The 19,234-nt window shown below is 34.9% G+C and overlaps 1 protein-coding gene across 3 annotated transcripts in view; it reads right to left on the reverse strand.

Moving 5' to 3' along the window:
* Positions 1-8,441: 8,441 nt before the first annotated feature.
* Positions 8,442-19,234, reverse strand: part of ham (hamlet) — a 65,001-nt gene continuing 54,208 nt past the window's right edge. For 2 of the 3 annotated variants that reach the window (XM_088040668.1, XM_088040667.1), the window contains 4 exons: positions 14,183-14,285; positions 10,613-10,769; positions 10,396-10,566; positions 8,442-10,348 (listed from right to left, as the gene is read on the reverse strand). In XM_088040668.1, coding sequence (XP_087896794.1) covers positions 8,849-10,348; positions 10,396-10,566; positions 10,613-10,769; positions 14,183-14,285 — 1,931 coding nt within the window. In that variant the 3' untranslated portion in view covers positions 8,442-8,848. The remainder of the gene's footprint in view (positions 10,349-10,395; positions 10,567-10,612; positions 10,770-14,182; positions 14,286-19,234) is intronic. The other variant, XM_088040669.1, reaches the window with a different exon arrangement.

The following is a 19,234-nucleotide window of genomic DNA, read 5'->3' on the forward strand; positions in this document are numbered from 1 at the left end:
GTTTAAATTAGTAACCTCTCCAAATTTTACAACTTTGGCATTAAAATTGCCAGTGTTACAGCCGTTCATCGTCACAACAAAAATTATTTTATCAGCTTTACTGGTGCTTGCCCCGTGTGCAGTTCAAAGTACAACTTGCCCCATGCACAATGACAACTTACCCCGTTGTGACCAAATATGAGGGACAATAGATTTAAAATCTTGTAAAAACCAACCGAATCTCTAAAAAAGTTTCCCTTGCGGACTAACGAGCACACGAATCTCCAATTTAGGTCATCCAGTGCAATTTCCAGCCTCTGTCTTCAACTTAGCTAAGCGGCTAATTGTTAAGCATCGAGCGTGCCGTATGAATACGTACAACCAAAGATAACCATCTAACCATCTTGTTGATGATAATTGCATTGTATTCGACCACCTGCCTAGCCTCATTCTTCTGTCCGGAGCACAATAAACGTTTGTTTCAGAATAAGAGCTCCTTTACCACAACAAAAGTCAACAGAAACGCTCTAATTGTGCGGTCCTAAACACCTAAAATTCCACTCCGAGATGATCTCAAGCAAGTGGGTCATAAAATTACACTTGACCCTGGATGGTCAGCCTCTTCGCCAAAGATCAGCAGCATCAAGTAGCCGCGTTAAAAATGGGGTCAGTTGACCACACCCATGGTGAGGCAACTCGTTGAGACAATGAGTGGTGACTTATAGCCCCTTCACACTTACTCGAACCATCTAAATTACTAATCTAACGGCCGGTTTATGCACATGTTCGCGTGTTGATCTGATTGGAAGGATTTTTCAAACTGATCCAGAACTGGTTGCGTTGCGAAATTTCAATTTGCCAATAGTTGAGCTCCTGTTTTTGCAGCAGGAAGCGATAGAGGCTAGAACGGTTGTTGAACATGTTTTCCGTGTAATTTGTCCGGAGGATGAATGAAATTAGCATAGGGTTTGAAGAATGGTTGGTAATCAAGGCGCTCGCCTGACTGAGCTTCGATGGCCACTCCAGGCTACGGGTTCTTGGTAGCTTCTTTGCACAGTAACCGAAGAATTTCAGAAACGAGAAATACCACAAAGCGACTATTATGATTTATGACACAGTAACTTGCGCAAATAACATTCATAATCGAGAAAAACTAATAGCGGCAATTATGGGAAATTACATAATAGAATCCAGCGCTAACGCATAAATATGCCATTTTCCCATTTCCCGCCCCAACTGAGCAAAAGCCTGAGGCCCGGCCCTGAATTCGGCCACCACTTGCCCAATAACGACCGGCACGTTCCACAACTTTTAAGAAGTGGCAATTTTTTCTTGCGCAAATTTCCACCGCGTGAGTAATGTCTTCGGTAATTTGATGGGACGCCAAATGGGTCAACTCCACGTCCCAGCACTCCCATCATTTATCTTCTCCGTGCCCATATCTCTGCGGCAGCACTTAACCATTTCGATTTACTCTTGGGCAATATATCTTCGCGTGTGGTGAGCGCGTCCGATCGTTTCAACACAACGAAAAAACTCCGAGCATAGCGGATGCTGATCTAATAAATTCTTGCTCAGCTAGTGGTAGGTTAGGTAGCGGCTGGAGGGCAATAACCGTATCGGCGGTGACCACCTACACGAGATAACGAAGACGTCATCCGGTGTCCTTTGGATTTTTCTTCGCGGATCTCCGGGAAAACGCTGGTGTTTACTTGATGGACATTCTTGGGCGTGACGAAGTTAATTAATAAACAGCGATTCTGAATTTGCAGGTGGGCATATTGTTACAGTTTTTTTCATTGAAGTTGCTTAAACATACTGTTTGGTTACTCAACCACTGCTGAAAATGTAACATTTACCCCAAAACGGGGCAAGTTGTCCAACTTGAAGTTGATAATTAAACATAGACCAGAAGAGACAAAATTTAAATTATTTTCTTTGAGGATAAACCAACTTTTGAAAAGTATCTAGGTACACGGCTGTAACACTGGTAATTTTAACGCTACAATAATCAAATTTGGGTAGGTCAGTAATTTGTACTTAGTTGTTAACTGTACCAAATTTCATAATTATAGAGCAGATGAAGCGGATTTTAGAAACTTTATTTTTTTGGATAAATCAAAATCTATAAAAATGTTTTATTAAAAGTTGTAACTTTTCTAGTTTTAACACCACAGCAGTCAAATTTTAGACAATTACTAATACAGGCTTTATTAGTAATTGTTTAAAATTTCAAAATTATCCATAGGCCGGAAGGAACTAAATTTAATTTTTCTTGCTTTGAGGATAACCCAAAAACTTTTAAAAAATATGTTAGGAGCTGTAACACTTGTAATTTCAACGCCATATTAAAGCAATTTAGGGAAGTTTGTAACTAAGAGGTGCATATTAACTGTATTAAATTTCAAAATCGTAGAGCAAACGAGTTACATTTTGGAATTTTTTATTCTGAGAACAGCCAACAATTTCCGAAAATTTTTATTAAAGCTTGTAACTCTGGTAATTTTAAAGCCATAGCAATCAAATTTGGAGAGGTTACTAATTTGGACTTAGTTGCTAACTGTACCAAATTTCAAAATTTTAGAGCAGAAGGAACAGATTTTAGAAATTTTTACTTTTTGAAGAAACCGGAAACTGCAAACCATGTATTTAAGGGTTGTAATTTTAGTAATTTTAACGTCACAGCTATCAAATTTTAGAAAGTTTCTAAAATGGACTTATTTATTGACTGTGTTAAATTTCAAAATTATACATTGGCTAGAAGAGACAAACTTATTTTTTTTTTGTTTTGAAAATAATCCAAAAACTTTATAAAAAATATATTAGAGCTGTAACACTGGTAATTTTAACGCTATTACAACCAAATTTAGGGGGGTTTGTAATTATTAACTGTGATAAATTTTAAAACTGTAGGACAAACAAGAAAAATGTTGAAATTTTTTATATTGAGAACAACCAAAAATTTTCCAAAATTTGTATTAAAGCTTGTATCACTAGTAATTTTAATGCCATAGCAATCAAATTTGGGGAGGTTACTAATTTAAACTTAGTTGTTACCTATGCGAAATTTAAAAATTATAGAGTAAAAAAGACAAATTTTAAAAATTTTTATTTTTTGAAAAAGCCGAAAACTGGCGAAAAATGCATTTAAGGGTTTAAACTTTGGTAGCTTTAACGCCACAGCAGTCAAATTTTAAGAAGTTACTTATAGAAACTCACTTATTAACTGTGTTGAATTAAAAAATTTTGGATAGGCTAGAAAAGTAATTTTTTTTGAAGATAAACTAAAAACTATGTTAAGGGCTGTAAAACTGGTAATTTGAACGCCATATTAATCACATTTGGGGAGGTAAGTAACTTGGAGCTGCTTATTAACTGTGTCAAATTTCAAAATTGTAGGACAAACAAAACAAATTTTGGAATTTTTTTCTGAAGATGATCGGAAATTTTCCAAAAATTTTATTAAAGTTTGTAACTCCGGTAATTTTAATGACAACGCAATCAAATTTGGGGAAGTTACCAATTTAGACCCAGTTGCCAACTGTACCAAATTTAAAAGTTCTAGAGCAAAAACTGTCGATTATAGAAATTTTTATTTTTTGAAAGAACCGAAAATTGCGACAGTTATTATTACTGGTTGTAACTTTGGTAATTTTGATGCCACAGCAAACAAATTTCGGGAGGTTACCAACTTCGAATTGCTTATTAACTGTGTTAAATTTCAAAATTGTAAGTCAAACACAACAAATTTTGAAATTATTTATTTTCAAGATGAACCAAAAATTTCCAAAAATTTTTTCGAAACTTTGCGGGTCTTGTAATTTTAGCATTTCATCACGTCTCCAGAAAAGACAAAATTAGAAATTTTCTATTTTAGGAGGCACATTATCCGAATTATCCGAATTGCCATCTCAGCTTGAAGTTGAAAGTGAAGACACTCAGCCAAAGAGTGTCCTCTCAAATGCATTACAATCAATCAGAGCCCATTTACTTTCACGCAATTTAGAAAATAACAAATTGGCTTTTTACTGGCGACGATCAAATTGTTTCCTTAAATTATCCGACTTTCGTCCGGACTTTTCTGCGGTTTGACAAAACCACATAAGTCTTAGAAAAGAGTTTTTCCATCACCATCACTCGCTCATTATTAATCGCTTTTTTCTCAGAAAATATTACCAAAAGAACAAAAACGCGAATCAATAAGGAAGCGAACTCTAGATTGACCAAGTGTGGTAAAAAGCCCATTTCCGGTGGACCGGAAACGCGAATCTAGGCCGTATATGGTGATACGACACCAAACCGTCCGATGAAACGAGTATCTAGAGTGCCTTGTTGGGTATCACACCCAGCACTATCACAGTCACATGTCCTTGGTGACGCAAGTCCGCATCGGGCTACCGCAGTGAAAGTGACTACACCCACCCCACCCACCGTCGGCGTGCGTAACGCTCCATCCATCATCGCATTACCAGCTACTGCAGCCCCAGTTACGTAAAGATACGTTTCGGTCCTTGGAGCCGGATCCTTCGAAAATTCTCCACAACTTAACGTTAGTGCGCTGTAGCATAGCGAGAGTGAAGGGTCATAATGTAGGTCAGATGTTGGCACGCGAACACCACGAGTCTCCAGCACGCGATTAGATTCTTCAGGTCCTAACACATTACCAAACGTCTTTGCGGGGACTCCGCCCATAAAGTGGTCGTTTCAAAACACCCGCGAATTATTAGGGTCTTTGGCGATTGCGTTATGCAACAACCACGCCCAGGGAAAGTTCCGGAACCGGAGCGTCGCATGTCGTGCTAATTTTATCTCTTCGCCTATAATGACTTCTTTATGTAAAACTGCCGGAGGATGCTCGGTCGGTAGCCCTAACTTAACACAAAAATGATCGGTTTTGCAAACTGCAATAATGAAAGGCAGGCAACCAACAATACAGCGAGACCATGCGGACGCGAACCAAGGATCCATCGTTTTGGTCCGTTTTCCAGCACCGTCTTGGCGTGTTTCCGCCCAAAGTCAACGACACAGTGGATCCTCTTAATGGTAGATTAATTATCGAAAGTGTAGCGCCGCTTCAGAAACTCCGGAAACGCCGAAACGATGGCGGATCATCGCTTTTAGCATTTAGAAATCAACAAGACCAAATTCACACTCTCTCCTGAAAAAACGATTGAACTTTCTAGTATTGTCATCGGAATGAGTTACGCACAATCGGTCGTACGCAGAAATATGTATTTCAATTTCTTCGTTATGACAAGAGGAAGTTCACTCAAGTTATGTTAATGATAAGAGAATTATATGTTCGCTTTTCAACGTTTAACTGAAAGTCGCAGAAAATATATGTTTCCTGTGTGCGTTTTTTCGCGGTTACATCGATTCACTGATGAAATAGATACATTTCACCGTATAATTAACAGGTTGGGCGATAATAAAAATAATTAGCTCTTGGGTAGACAGAACGACGTGGTAACGTCCAGTTTATCGCCACATCTTCGCAATCATTATAATTTCTGTGAGCTTCGGCGGAAAATTACCGAGTAAGGCACGTCGAGCTTGTTCCAATAAATCTGGCAATTTGTTTTTGCAAAGAACGGTTTTAATTTTTTTTTATTATTCGACCATCTATAAAGTCAAAATAAACATGATTTTATTATGGTGCCATCTATTAAAAGATTCGACAATTTCAGGTGAGATTGAAAAAACTTTGTACAAATTTTGAAGATTTTGTTCCAATAAAAAAATAAACATTTCTAGAATCAATTGCGTTTTTTCTATTGTTTTGAAATTTGGCACCGTTGTTAACCACGTCCAAATTAATAAACCGTTCAAATTTGATTGACTTGTAGTTAAAATTCCTAGAGTTACACCCTTTTAAAAATTAAAAAACTGTTTTTTCCTCATCCTCCAAATAAAAATTTTCTAAATGTGTCCCTTTTGCTCTATAATTTTGAAATTTAGCACAATTATTAAAGAAGTTTAAATTAATTTTCTCCACAAATTTGATTGTTGTGGCGTTAAAATTACGAGGGTTACAACACTTAATAAAAAATTTTTGCTGTTTTCAGTTCATCCAAAAAAGGAATTTTTCAAAAAATTTGTTTTTTTAACTCTATAATTTTGAAAATTGACACAATTAATAATAACCTTCAAATTAGATACCTCTCCAAATTTGATTGTTTTGGGATTAAAATTTCCAGAATTACACGCTTTTTAATAAAAAACAATATTCTTTTTGGTAATTCTCCAAATAAAAATTTCCAAAATGTGTCCCTTCTGCTGTGCAATTTTGAAATTTTGCACAATTAAAATAAACTTCTCCAAATTTGATTGTTGTGGCGTTAAAATTACCTGAATTACACGCTTTTTGATAAAAAAAATCTATTTGGTCATCTTCAAAATAAAAATTTGCAAATTTAGTTGTGTAATTTTGAAATTTGGCACAATTAAAAAAAAAGTCTAAATTAGTAACTTTTCGAAATTTGGTTGCTGTGGCGTCAAAATTACCGGAATTACATGCATTTTAATAAAAAAAATTATTTGTTCATCCTCCAAATAAAAATTTGCAAAATGTGTTCTTTTTGGTCAATAATTTTGAAATTTAGCACAATCAAAAAGGAACTCTAAATTAGTAACCTCCCGAAATTGAATTATTGTGGCGTTAAAATTACCAGAATTACAACTATGTATATAAATAAAAAATTTTGCTGATTTCAATTAATCCATAAACATTTTTAAAAAAAAATTTTTTTTCTCGATAATTTCAAAATTTGTCAGTTAGTATGCGGGTCTAAATTAGTAACATCTCAAAATGTGACTGCTGTGGCGTTAAAATTTTCAGAATTACACGCTTTTTAATAAAAAACAATATTCTTTTTCAAATAAAAATTTTCAAAATGTGTTACCTTTGCTTTATGTATAATTTTAAATTTTGACTCAATTAAAAGAGAAGTCAAAATTAGTAACCTCCCTAAATTTGATTGCTTTGACATTAAAACTTTCAGAGTTATACGCCTTTCAAAGAAAAACAAAAATTTATTTTTGTCATTTATCAAAAACAATTTTCAAAATGAGTTTCCTTTGTCCTATATTTTTGAAATTTAGCACAATTAATAAAGAAGTCTAAATTAGTGACTTCCCTAAATTTGATCTCTGTGGTGTTAAAATTACCAGAGTTACAACCCCTAATACAAAATTTCGCAGTTTTCAATTCATCCAAAAGCAAAATTTAAAAAATATATATTTTTTTACTCGATAATTTTGAAATTTAGCACAATTCTTCTCAAATTTCATTGGTAAGACATTAAAATTACCAAAATTTTTACCAACTTAGCAAAAATTGTTTCAGTTTTCAGTTCATCTAAAAAGAAATATTTAAAAAAAACGGTTTTTTCTGCTTCAGAATATTGAAGTTTGGCATAGTTAGTAAACAAGTCTAAATTAGTAACCTCCCCAAATTTGATTACTGTGACGTTAAAATTACAATTTACAATTTTACAAAGTTACAATTTTTCATCAAAAATTTCGCAGTTTTCAATTCATCCAATAACGAAAATTTTCAAAAAATCTGTTTTTTTCGCTTGATAATTTTGACATTTGGCACAGTTAGTAATCAGCTCCAGATTAGTAACCTCTCTAAATTTGATTACTTTGGCATTAAAATTTCCAAAGTTACACGCTTTTAATACAAAAAAAATGTTTTTAGTTTATCCTCGAAATAAAAATTTTCAAAATGTGTCACTTTTGCTCTGTAATTTTGAATTTTGGCACATTTAACAAAGAAGTCAAAATTAGTAAACTCCCCAAAATTGATTACTGTGGCGTTAAAATTATCAGAGTTACAACTCGTAATAAAAAATTCGCAGTTTTAAGTTGATCCAAAAAAGATATTTCAAGAAATTAATCTCTTTTGCTTGATAATTTTGAAATTTGGCACAGTTAGTTAACCAAGTCCTTATTTGTAATCTCCTCAAATTTCATTATTGTGGCGTCAAAATTGTCAGAGTTACAGCCCTTAACATTTTTGCAAAAAGTTTTGGTTCATCATCAATACAATAAAATTCAACTTTTGTCTTTTCTGGTAAACGAAGATATTTCAAGTTTGACACACTTAATAACCAAATATAAATTAATGAATTCCTCAAATTTCATTAGCATGAGGTTTAAGTTACCAGAGTTACAGACTTTAATAAAAAAAATGACAATTTTTGGTGTTTCCAATAAAATAATAAGTTCAAAAATTAGTCGCGCTTCTACTCTACAATTTTGAAATTTACTACTTAGATGATAATAATTATTTATTTACGTTCCATTAACTGAGTAAATTTAAATGTGTATAACAAACAATTAATAAATTAAAAACGGGGCAAGTTATAGATCTTTGTGATAATAATTAGAATTAAGAAACGTTGAAATCGTTGTAATAAATTTATTAATTTATTTTACACTGTGATATAGTTGTCTAATATATGAGTGATTTTAGATGAGTATAATAAACTATTAACAAACTATAAACTAGTACGTTTATCCTAACTGAAACACGTTTTTTGTACAAAAATTATCGTTAACTTTGGCTGAAGTTGACTTTCCTAAAAATAAGACTTTTAGAAAACTGCACTATACAATACCTTACTTGAAAATAACTAACAAAACTTGTAATCCTCCTAAATATGTACAAACAACAAGTGGAGGTGATCACACAAAACATTTTTCTTATGTACAAGAAGTCAAAACTTGAGTGTCAAAAAAACTTGCAAATTACGTGCTACAATTGCTTAATTCAGTGCACATTAAGAAAGTGTCGTCAAATTGACAAAATTCGTGTAGGAACTTCAAAATTGAATTTCTGACTCAAGACTTTTACAATTTAACACTAAGTCGAAATTTTTATAGTCTGATCGTTGTTGTTGAGCACTTCGTCCTCGATTTTATTGGAGAAGTCTTCCGGTGGCGGCTCTTCTGAATACGCTTCTGAATCCTCGTCGTCCTTCCCCACCACGTCGATCACGCTGTGAGATGGAGGAGTGTAGATCCGAGTTTGGTTGTACTCGCCCCCTGTGTACGTCACCTTCCCCATAAAAGAACGAATTTCGTCGAAACACGCGTCTTCTCTTTCGTTCTCGTTGCTGCTGCCCGGGGAGTCCGCGACGGCCACTCCACCGCTTCCATCGTCCGCTTCGTGCTTCTTCAGGTGTCTGTCCAGGTTGGTCTGTTGCCCGAAGCAGCGCTCACACAGAGGACACTTGAAGGGCTTCTCCTTGTTGTGGATGTTCCTCACGTGTCTCTGGAGGTTACTCGAGATGCTGAAGGAGCGCTCGCAGTAGCGACATTTGTACGGCTGCTCCCCCGTGTGGGTCCTCAAGTGGCGTGTTAAATTCGCAGAACGCGGAAAAACCTTCCCGCAGAATTTACACGCGTATCTATCCTTCATCTTCCCTTGGGTTTGCTGCTGGATCATGTCGTGGAACGGCTTCCCACCGAAATTCTGGAGTCCAGGTCGGAGCAAGTCGATCCGATGGGGTTGCAAGGAGTTAAGAAAAGGAAACCTCGGGGGTGCAAAAGGTGGTAGCAACCTCTCGTTGTTTTGGTGCGAGAAAGAGAAGTTCGGTCTGTACATCTCCAGGAGCATGGGGTGGATGGGGCGCGGGTACGCCATGGGAGGCGTCACCTCTTTTTTCTCGTCCTCCAGGTCCACGACTTCGATTTTTTCTTCCTTAGGAAGAAGATCCCGGATTTCGTGTTTGAGCTTCTCCTCCGGGACCCGGGATTTCTTCCAGCTCAAATCCAGAGGTTGGTCGCCCTCTTCGCTACTAACCGACTGTGGAGTCTTCGTCTGTCTCGACAAATCCTTCGGGTAGTCTTCGTGTTCGCGTTGGTTGACCAGCGGCCTCGCTGGCGATGGCGTCAAATTCGCTTCTTCCGCAGTTGGAGGACTGATCTTCGCGGAAATCGACGGGACGCGTGGAGGAGTAAACCTCTCCTCCTTCACCGGTGAAAACTCGGGACTCGCCATCCTCATCTTCTTCGGAGGCGAGCACTCCTCCTCCGTCTTCAATTTGGGTAAGGGGTTGAACAACAAAGGATTAATGAAAGGTGGCGGAGGCCCCGAAGGGTGGAAAATCTGCGGATACGGGGAAAAATGCGTCGGAAAGAACGGCAGATGACACGGCGGTCTGTACATCGAAAACGGGTTGTTGCTAGCCATCGGCAACTGCTGCTGAGGACTCGGCGTGGTGGAGTCACAGAAGCGTTTGTGCTTCGAAAGCGACGTCACGGTGGAGAAAGACTGTCCGCACTTGACGCATTTGATCTGCATGCGACAATCCGCATGCATGCGTTTGTGGCGACACAAATTCGAGAACTGCGTGTAGGCCTAAAACCAAAACTATGAAAACCTCCTCGAAGATGGTGTCCACCAACCTTGAAACAAACTTCGCACTGAAAGGGCTTCACGCTCGAATGGATGTGCGTGTGCTGCTTGAGTCCTGAAGACGTGGCGAAGGTCTTTCCGCACTCCGGGCACGCGTGCGACCTCGCGCCAACGTGGTGGATCCTTATGTGTCTCTGGAGGTTACTAGGATCGGTAAAAGTCTGCAAAAATCGCCGTTAAATTGGGTTAAAAGAGTGTTGGAGTTACCTTAGGGCAGTTTTCGCAATGGTACTTCCGGTGCTCTCCATGGACCACCGATCGGTGCTTGATGAGACACGGGCGATGGGAGTAGGCTTTTGGGCAAAGGTCGCACCTGTACTCGTCCCTTCGGTAATTATGCTTGACGATGAGATGGTCGTCCAATCTAGAATGAAGAACACGCAAGGTGTCATTAATGGGTCATCAATAACGCCGTTGAATTATTAAAGGGAACAAGTGGTGCGATTCCCACTATTAGTACCTTTGATGGGTAAAAAAAGGCATCGCGATCTTCACTGGGACTAGACTGGAGTTGGAATGATTCTTTGTCTGAAAGACTCCCGTTTTTGATACTTATCCTCATTGTTAATCTGTTTAATTTAGCTTAATGCAGTCATAAAATAGTTTAGCCTAATCGATTTGCATTAACTTGGTCTTAGCAGCCACGCTAATGGATCCAAGATTAAGGTGGTTTTAGAGGAGGGTTTACAAAAGTGCCAACATGTTTTTTCTCATTTCTGCACCAAGGATTGGTTGGTGAAAATGAGATGGTGCTTTGGTAAACTTTCTTGAGAGCCTGTTATGTAATTCTCGTCATAAATTGGGATTAGTGGCTTAATTTTGACAAATTTAGGACTTTCTTGTTAGCTTTTGATATCCGTGTGCAACTACAACTCCTAACTTTGGGTCTTGGTTAACATATTGACCTTGTTGACATGATTTACAACCACTCTAATTTGTTATTATTTATGTGGAACACCTATTGATGAAAACTGTTTGCATTGGAATCGATTAAGTGTTTGCATTTTTCAGACTTTTGTAAATAACTGGTCCATTGATAAAAAAACGGTCGGTAAACAAGGGTTTCAATAAGAAGGCTCGTCAAGGACTGTTCATTCATGATGTGACAACACAACTGGTTTTTTTGCATCAATTTCAATTTTCACGATGAAAACGCTCCGCAAATATGCAAAATTTAAAATTATTATTATTAAAATTATCTGGGGGATAATGAAAGACTAGCGAGAATTTAGAAAATCCAAGGATTATCTAAAGTGAATTGGAAGAATGTGGGGCAAATCCACAGAATCTAGAAGATTTTAAGGATCTAAAAATATTAAACCAAAAATAATAGGGTAAAAAATAGTCATTTTTGACTTTTTCTATAATTAAAAAATTTCAGAGATCGTCTTTCTTGACGTAAAGATTTGTAATTTAAGACAATTAAAGAACGTGGTGGAAAGACTGACTCTTCAAAATTTCATTAATTTAGCACTAAAACTTCCAAAGTTATGGAATTAAATAGAAATGGGGGTATTATTATCCTTAAAAAAAATCTAAATCTCATGTTTTGGGGTCTAAAATGTATGCAAAAAAATGTTCATTTTTGTGTTATATTGAAAACAAAAATTCGAGAAGTCTTCTTTCTTGGTCCAAATTTTTGTAATTTGGGACAGTTAAAGAACATGGTTCGACTGTTAATTCCTGAAAGTTTAATTTCATTTTGCATCAATACTACCAACGTTACAAATTTTTATAAACCATGGTAAAAATTAATCTTTGAAAAAAAATGTTTTAATTTTTTTCTTTTAAAGTCTAAAGTTTTGTAATTTGGGACAGTTAAAGAATATGTTGCGGCAATTAACTGTTCCATATTTTATGTTTTTAACATTATAAAAAACAATTTTACGGAATTTTATGTAAAAAAATGTACATTTTTGTGTTATTTTGAAAACTAAAAATTCCAAAATTTCTTTTTCTTGGTCTAAATGTTTGCAATTTCAGACTGTTAAAGAAAATGATCAAGCTATTATTTCCTGAAAGTTATATTCATTATTCATTCAGCGTTGAAACTACCAAAATTATGAATTTTTATAAAAAAAAATGGTAAGAATAATTAGTTGAAAAAAAAAATTCTAATTTTTCCTTCTTAGGTCTAATGTTTTGAAATTTCGCACAGTTAAAGAATATGTTATGACAATGAACTCTTCCAAATTTTATGTTTTTAGCATTAAAAAAAACAATTTTACGAAATTTTATGTAAAAATGTACATTTTTGTGTTATTCTGAAAACCAAAAATTCCAAAACTCTTCTTTCTTGGTCTAAATTTTTGTAATTTGGGACAATTAACGAACACGGTTCGACTATAAATTCCTAAAAAATTCATTCATTTAGCGTTAAAACTTCCAAAGTTACGAATTTTTATTAATCATGATAAAATTATTCTTTAAACAAAATACAAAATTTCTAATTTTTTTCTTTTTAGGTCTAAAATTTTGTAATTTAGCACAGTTAAAAAAATGTTGCGTCAATTAACTCTTCCAAATTTCATGATTTTAGTATTCAAGATACCAAGTTTACGAAATTTTATGTACAAAAATCTACATTTTTGTGTTATTTTGGAAAACAAAAATTCTCAAATTCTTTTTCCTTGGTCTAAATAATTATAAATTGAGAAAGAACTTGGTCAGAGGATTAATTCCTAAAAGTTTCAATCATTTAGCGTTAAAACTATTAAAATTACAGATTTTTATTAATAATGGAAAATATTATTCTTAAAAAAAAAATTCCGAATTTTTATAATTAAAATAGTAAAATTAATTAATTAAAAAAAAAAACAAAAAAAAATTATTTTTCTTCTCTTAAGGTCTAATGTTTTGAAATTTGCCACAATTAAAAAACGTATTTGAGCAATTAACTCTTCCAAATTTCATTGTTTTACCATTAAATCTACCAAATTTACGGAATTTAATGCAAATAAAATGTACAATTTTTGGCTTATTCTACAAACAAAAAATTCCAAAAGTCGTCTTCCTTGATTTAAATTTTTGTAAATTGGCATAGTTAAAGAACATGATTTGACTATTAACTTCTGCAAATGTTATTCATTTTGAGTTAAAATTACCAGAGATATGGAATTTAATATACAACGGTACAATAAAATGAAATGAAATTACAAAAACGAGATTACGAAATTGCTTCTTTCTTGGTCTAAAATTTTGTAATCTGGTAGTCAAAAAACGTGTGAAAGCAATTTATTTGGCCCTGGTTCGTCTCCGATCAGTACAATGTAAAAATTTTCCAAAAATTCCAAAATTATTAAAAATGTTTAAAAATGGTGGATGCGCCAAAATTGAAAAACAATTTCTGCTTCTCAAATCTAACGAAATGAAACTAAGAAGAATGTTAAAGTGTGAAAATAAAGTGGAAAGTGGAACCAGAAAAGCGTCTTACCCTGGCGAAACTTTCCACAACCCCGTCCCTTCCGTGCCTCAACCGAACAAATATTTACCCGCCATAATTCACCAGGAGGACATTAAAACCATATAAAGAGATAATGAAACAGGGCCCATTACTATATGTTCGGGTCATAAATAATAAATAGTACACGGAGTGGAGCATCACGTCACGTTTCCACTGTTGCCACAAACATACATTCCAACCGATAAACAGCCCCGATAAAAGAGTAATTACTAATTAAGAGCTCCATGAAGCGAACCGATTACCTGAATTATTAATAAAACAAGTAACCATAATCCTCGGACTATTTTAAACTCTTTATGTAGATGTTTACTCACTTATCGATGTCGTTGAAGGGCTGATCGCACACGCAACAGCGACTTTCGGATTCGTCTTCTTCGTCGTCTTCTCTTTCGTCGACGGTGCCGCTGTGCTGCGATGCTAAAAAAAGCGAAAAAAGTTGAAGACTCGAACAAATCAGAAGCACCCCCGATTTAATCCACAGGTACTAAACGCACAACTAACAACAACATCAAGTCACCGAGGCATATTGCACCTTCACCTGCCACCCCATTGGTCATACTTGACTCTTTCCGTCTCTTTTTAACCAACCCCGTTGAGATAATGTAATAATCCCGATAGTGGGAGGTTTCCGGTCAAAGGGGAGGTAAGTCAGGGGTAATTTCGTTTTAACCCTCGCACGTGATTCCGATTGATAAGTGATTTTATTATCAACGGTTTTGCTGGAAATTTTCTCCGACTTTGGGGCATAACAGGTGTCCACCCCCTTCACTAACGTTCCAGTTATGCTCCAAAGACGGCACAGGTGGTTCGACCCATCAGCCCATACGGTACCACTATTTTAAATTCAAACGAATTTAATTAAGAGTGTGGGAATCCCAATAAAGTTCGTTAAAAGAGGTGACGACTAATTTAATTGTTGCAAAGAAGTAGAGTCATTCGTGTGGGACGACAATTTGATTAATTGGCGAAGGCTGCATAGTAATGGGACAATCAGGAGCTGGTGGGTGATGGGACAGAATAGATAAACATAATTTTCAAATTGTTTATACAAATCATTCTGTCACTGAATTGATTGAGCGTGAATGATCGATCATTTATTGAGCGGTTCGATCCTAAAACTGCCGAAATTGGGCGCGATCAATTGATCGTTTGATCACAATTGGCGTCCAGGTCCTGATCAAAATCATTACACTCTTGTGTTTTTCCCACAAACTGAATTGATCATTTATTGATCTATCAAATCTTCAAAAAGCTTAAATTGATTAGTCATTTTCCTGTGAATTCCGATGAATTTTAAACTTATATGATCAATATCATTCTGAGATAATCATAAGAAAATTTGCTGATCTTACCATGATTATATCAACCCAGATTCGATCAATTTGTAATGATTTAAGGGTATAAATCAATTCTATGTTAAGACATTTCAGTTCCTGATCATAATCATTACAATTTCTGATCAATAACTGTCACTTAGTTATTGGTCAAACCTTCAAAATGCCAAAATTGATCAGTCATTTTCCGGTAAATTCCGATGAATTAATTTAGCGTGAATGATCGATCATTTATTGAACGGTTGAATCTTTAAAACTGTCGAAATTGAACACGATCAATTGATCGTTTGATCACAATTTGTAAATTTAAGCAGGTTCGATCAATTACTAATGTTAGCTGGCTTAAGGTCTTGATCAGAATCATTACAATTGATAATCAAAAACTTCTTTTTTCGATCATTTATTGATCTGTTAAATCTTTTAAATTCCAAAATTGATCAGTTATTTTTCTGTGAATCAAAATCCAAACTTTCCGATGTTATCATAAAAAAAATTGTTGAACTTACAATGATCATAAGCAACGCAGATTCGATCAATTGGAGATGATTTGAAGTCATAAATCAATTCTACGTTAACACATTTCTATTCCTAATCAAAATCATTACGATTTTTAATCAAAAACTCATTTTCCGGTAAATTTTGACGAATTCATTGAGCGTGAATGATCGATCATTTATTGAGCGGTTCTATCTTTAAAACTGCCAAAATTGGGCACAATCAATTGATTGTTGGATCACAATTTGTAAATTTACGCAGATTTGATCAATTACTTATGTTAGCTCGCTCTACGTCCCGATCAAAATCGTTATAATTGTTGATTCAAAACTCCCTTTGTGTGTTTTCCTTACCAAATAAATGATCGATGATTTAATGATCTGTGAAATCTTCAAAATGCCAAAATTGATCAGTCACTTTCCTATGAATTCCAATGAATCAAAATCCAAACTTTTATGATCAATATCATTCTGATGTGATCATAAGAAAATAAGCTGATTTTACAATGATCATAAGCAACTCAGATTCGATCAATTAGAAATGATTTGAGGTCATAAATTAATCCTACGTTAACACATTTCAATCCCTGATCAAAATTATTACAACTGATGATCCAAAACTCAATTTGTGCGTTTTCCTTACAAACTAAATAAATGATCGATTATTTACTCATTGTCATTTTCCGGTAAATTTCGGTGAATTAAAATTTACAATTGCTGATCATAAATTTGCTTAAATCAATTTACAGCCAACTCACGATCAAAATTCGCGTTTTTTCCTTCAGAGTCACAACTCGCTCCCATTTCCATCAAATTTTCACGTGAACTGATTAGATTACCGTTCGAACTGATTAAAAATTCGCAATTTACGAAACTCCTTCGTATCGCAAAGTCAATAAAAATGAATGGAAAGTAGTGACCTGAAGTTAAAGGTGAATGTCGAGCATGTAAATGTTGAGCATATAGGCCACCTGTTAACGTCCAATTCGCTTTAATGTTTAATTTATTATTTTCTTTATTATAATTTGTTATGCACACACGACTAAACTTGTGCCGCCTAAGCATAAATTTGCTCTTTAGCATTTGTTGTTCACATTACTTACATTGGTAATGGTAAAATATTGATGGATAATTGGAATTAACGGCGGCGGTCATTGCAATTCATTCGAGGAATTATTTTCGAAAAAATTAAGAGTCAAGGAGACAGATATCTTGTGCGATTTTAATCGGTTTAAGATCATTGCCAGCGTGAGTTATCGCATCACGTCATGCAGATAGAAGCCAGGACCGGCGCCAGGCACATTTAATCGGTTTTAAGGGCGCTCTTCAAAATTTTTGGAAAAAAAAAACAGATGCGGATTCAGAAAATTTATTTATTCTAGTTTTTCTTGTAAACTTGCAAAATTATGGAATTGCTCGACAGTGTTTTGGAAAGGCAATTTAATAAACTTTTTAACGACCCCATCATGTTCATCGTTCAGGTTAGTAATTTTTGGTTTATTGTCAAAATAAATAATTTCAAAATTTGTCTCTTTTGTTCTATAATTTTGCACTTTGGCAGAGTTGATAAGCAAGTCCATAGTAATAACTCTTGTAAATTTGATAATTTTGGGGTAGAATTTGGCAAAGCTACGCGCTTTTTGATTAAAAAAAATTATTTTTCTGATTATCTTTAAAATAAAAAATTCCAAAATTTGTCTTGTATGCTCTATATTTTTGATTTTTGGCCCTGTTAATCACCACATCTAAATTAGTAACCTCACCAAATTTCGTTATCATGGCGTTAAAATTTCCAGAATTGTAGCCATAAACACATTTTTTGAAAATTTTTGGTTTATCCTCAAAATAAAAAAAATCCAAAAAAGCCTTTTTTACTTTATAATTTTGAAATTTAGGACAGTTAATAAGGGTGACTAAAGTAATAACTCTTCCAAACTTGATAGTTTTGGTGTTAAATTTACCAAAGCTACACGTTTTCTGATTAAAAAAATGTGTTTTTCTGTTAATCTTCAAAATAAAAAATTGCAAAATTTGTCTCGAATGGTCTATAATTTTGCCTTTAGACCCAGTTAATAACCACGTCTGACTTAGTAACTTCACCAAATTTCATTGCAATGGCGTTGAAATTACCAAAGTTACAGCCGTAGACATATTTTTTGAAAATTTTTGGTTTATCCTCAAAATTAAAAAAATTCCAAAATTTGCCTTTTTTATTCTATAATTTTACAATTTAGGACAGTTAATAAGCGAGACCAAAGTAATAACTTTTATAAATTTGATAGTTTTGGTGTTAAAATTACTTGAGCTACACGCTTTTTAATTAAAAAAATGTTTTTTCTGTTAATTTTCCAAATAAAAAATTACAAAATTTGTCTCGTATGCTCTATAATTTTGCAATTTAGCCTGGTTAATAACCACATCTAAGTTAGTACCCTCCCTAAATTTCGTTGTTATGGCGTTAAAATTACGAGAATAATAGCTTTAAACATTTTTTTTGGAAATTTTTGGTTACTTCTCAAAATAAAAATTCTAATTTTTTTGTTATTATTGAACAATTTTATTAAAAAAACAATGCCACTGTGTACAAAATCGTAACTTCTAAGCACATATTAAGTTTCAAAGAGACTTTAATGCTAACACAGCACAGAATTTTAGAAAACCTCTTAATAATGAAAAGTTCTTAGTTTGTTCATTGACTAAAAAAAAGAGAATGAAAATTTTGGAAAGGAATTGTTCAAAATTTCACATGAACTTTTTTCCAGACATCTGGTGCCTCCAAATTCATTATCATGTAACTTCAAAACGACAAGAGATAATAATATGTTGGAGACCGCATTAAAAAGCAGCCCCTTTAAAATGAAGTTTGAAAACAGATTTTCTCAAATATCTCGGCAACAACTGACTTTCCCGGCGACTTCTGTAGTTCGTTGGAAAGCTTATTTAATTACCTCAGCAATGATGTATTTTCGCCTGAGGCAGACGCCTTGTCGCCCGAGGCAAGTGCCTCGCCGCGTTCAAAATTCGTCGTTGTAAATCTGGCGGTTGAAAGTCAGGTGTATGAATTTCACCCTCAATTGACATCTGCCCTCCGACCCCTCATTTAATTCATCATTAAAAACAAAAGCCGCGCCATATGGCGGTATCACCCCGCCATCTCCAGTTATCAAAAAACGGCATCTCTAACCGACATCTCAATTTCAAATGACTCGGAATAAGTCGAGGATGCTGTACCAACCCCCGTTTTTTTAAGGGTTGATGTCAATTTAAAATGTTTGCAAAATGCACAGCTGGGATTAATCGGATTTATTACGGGGATATGTTCGCTCATTGTCGCTGTGGGGTTGTTATGCACGCCTCTGTCGCATATTTATTATTCGGATCTAATGGGGTTACACATGTAAGGCGTGTGGGGTTTTCATCCCTCTTAGAAAACGTAAAAATTCGTCGTTGCACGCGATTTAATTTTGATTTCCGACGAGCACCGGAAAACGCTGACCATATCCGGCATTTGCGCCAACCCTTGACTCCATTTGACGGG

This window comes from Gnatocerus cornutus, chromosome 7, assembly GCF_029298725.1.
Source record: "Gnatocerus cornutus isolate USDA-ARS CGAHR chromosome 7, icGnaCorn1.1, whole genome shotgun sequence".
Classification (NCBI taxonomy): Eukaryota; Metazoa; Arthropoda; class Insecta; order Coleoptera; family Tenebrionidae; genus Gnatocerus; species Gnatocerus cornutus.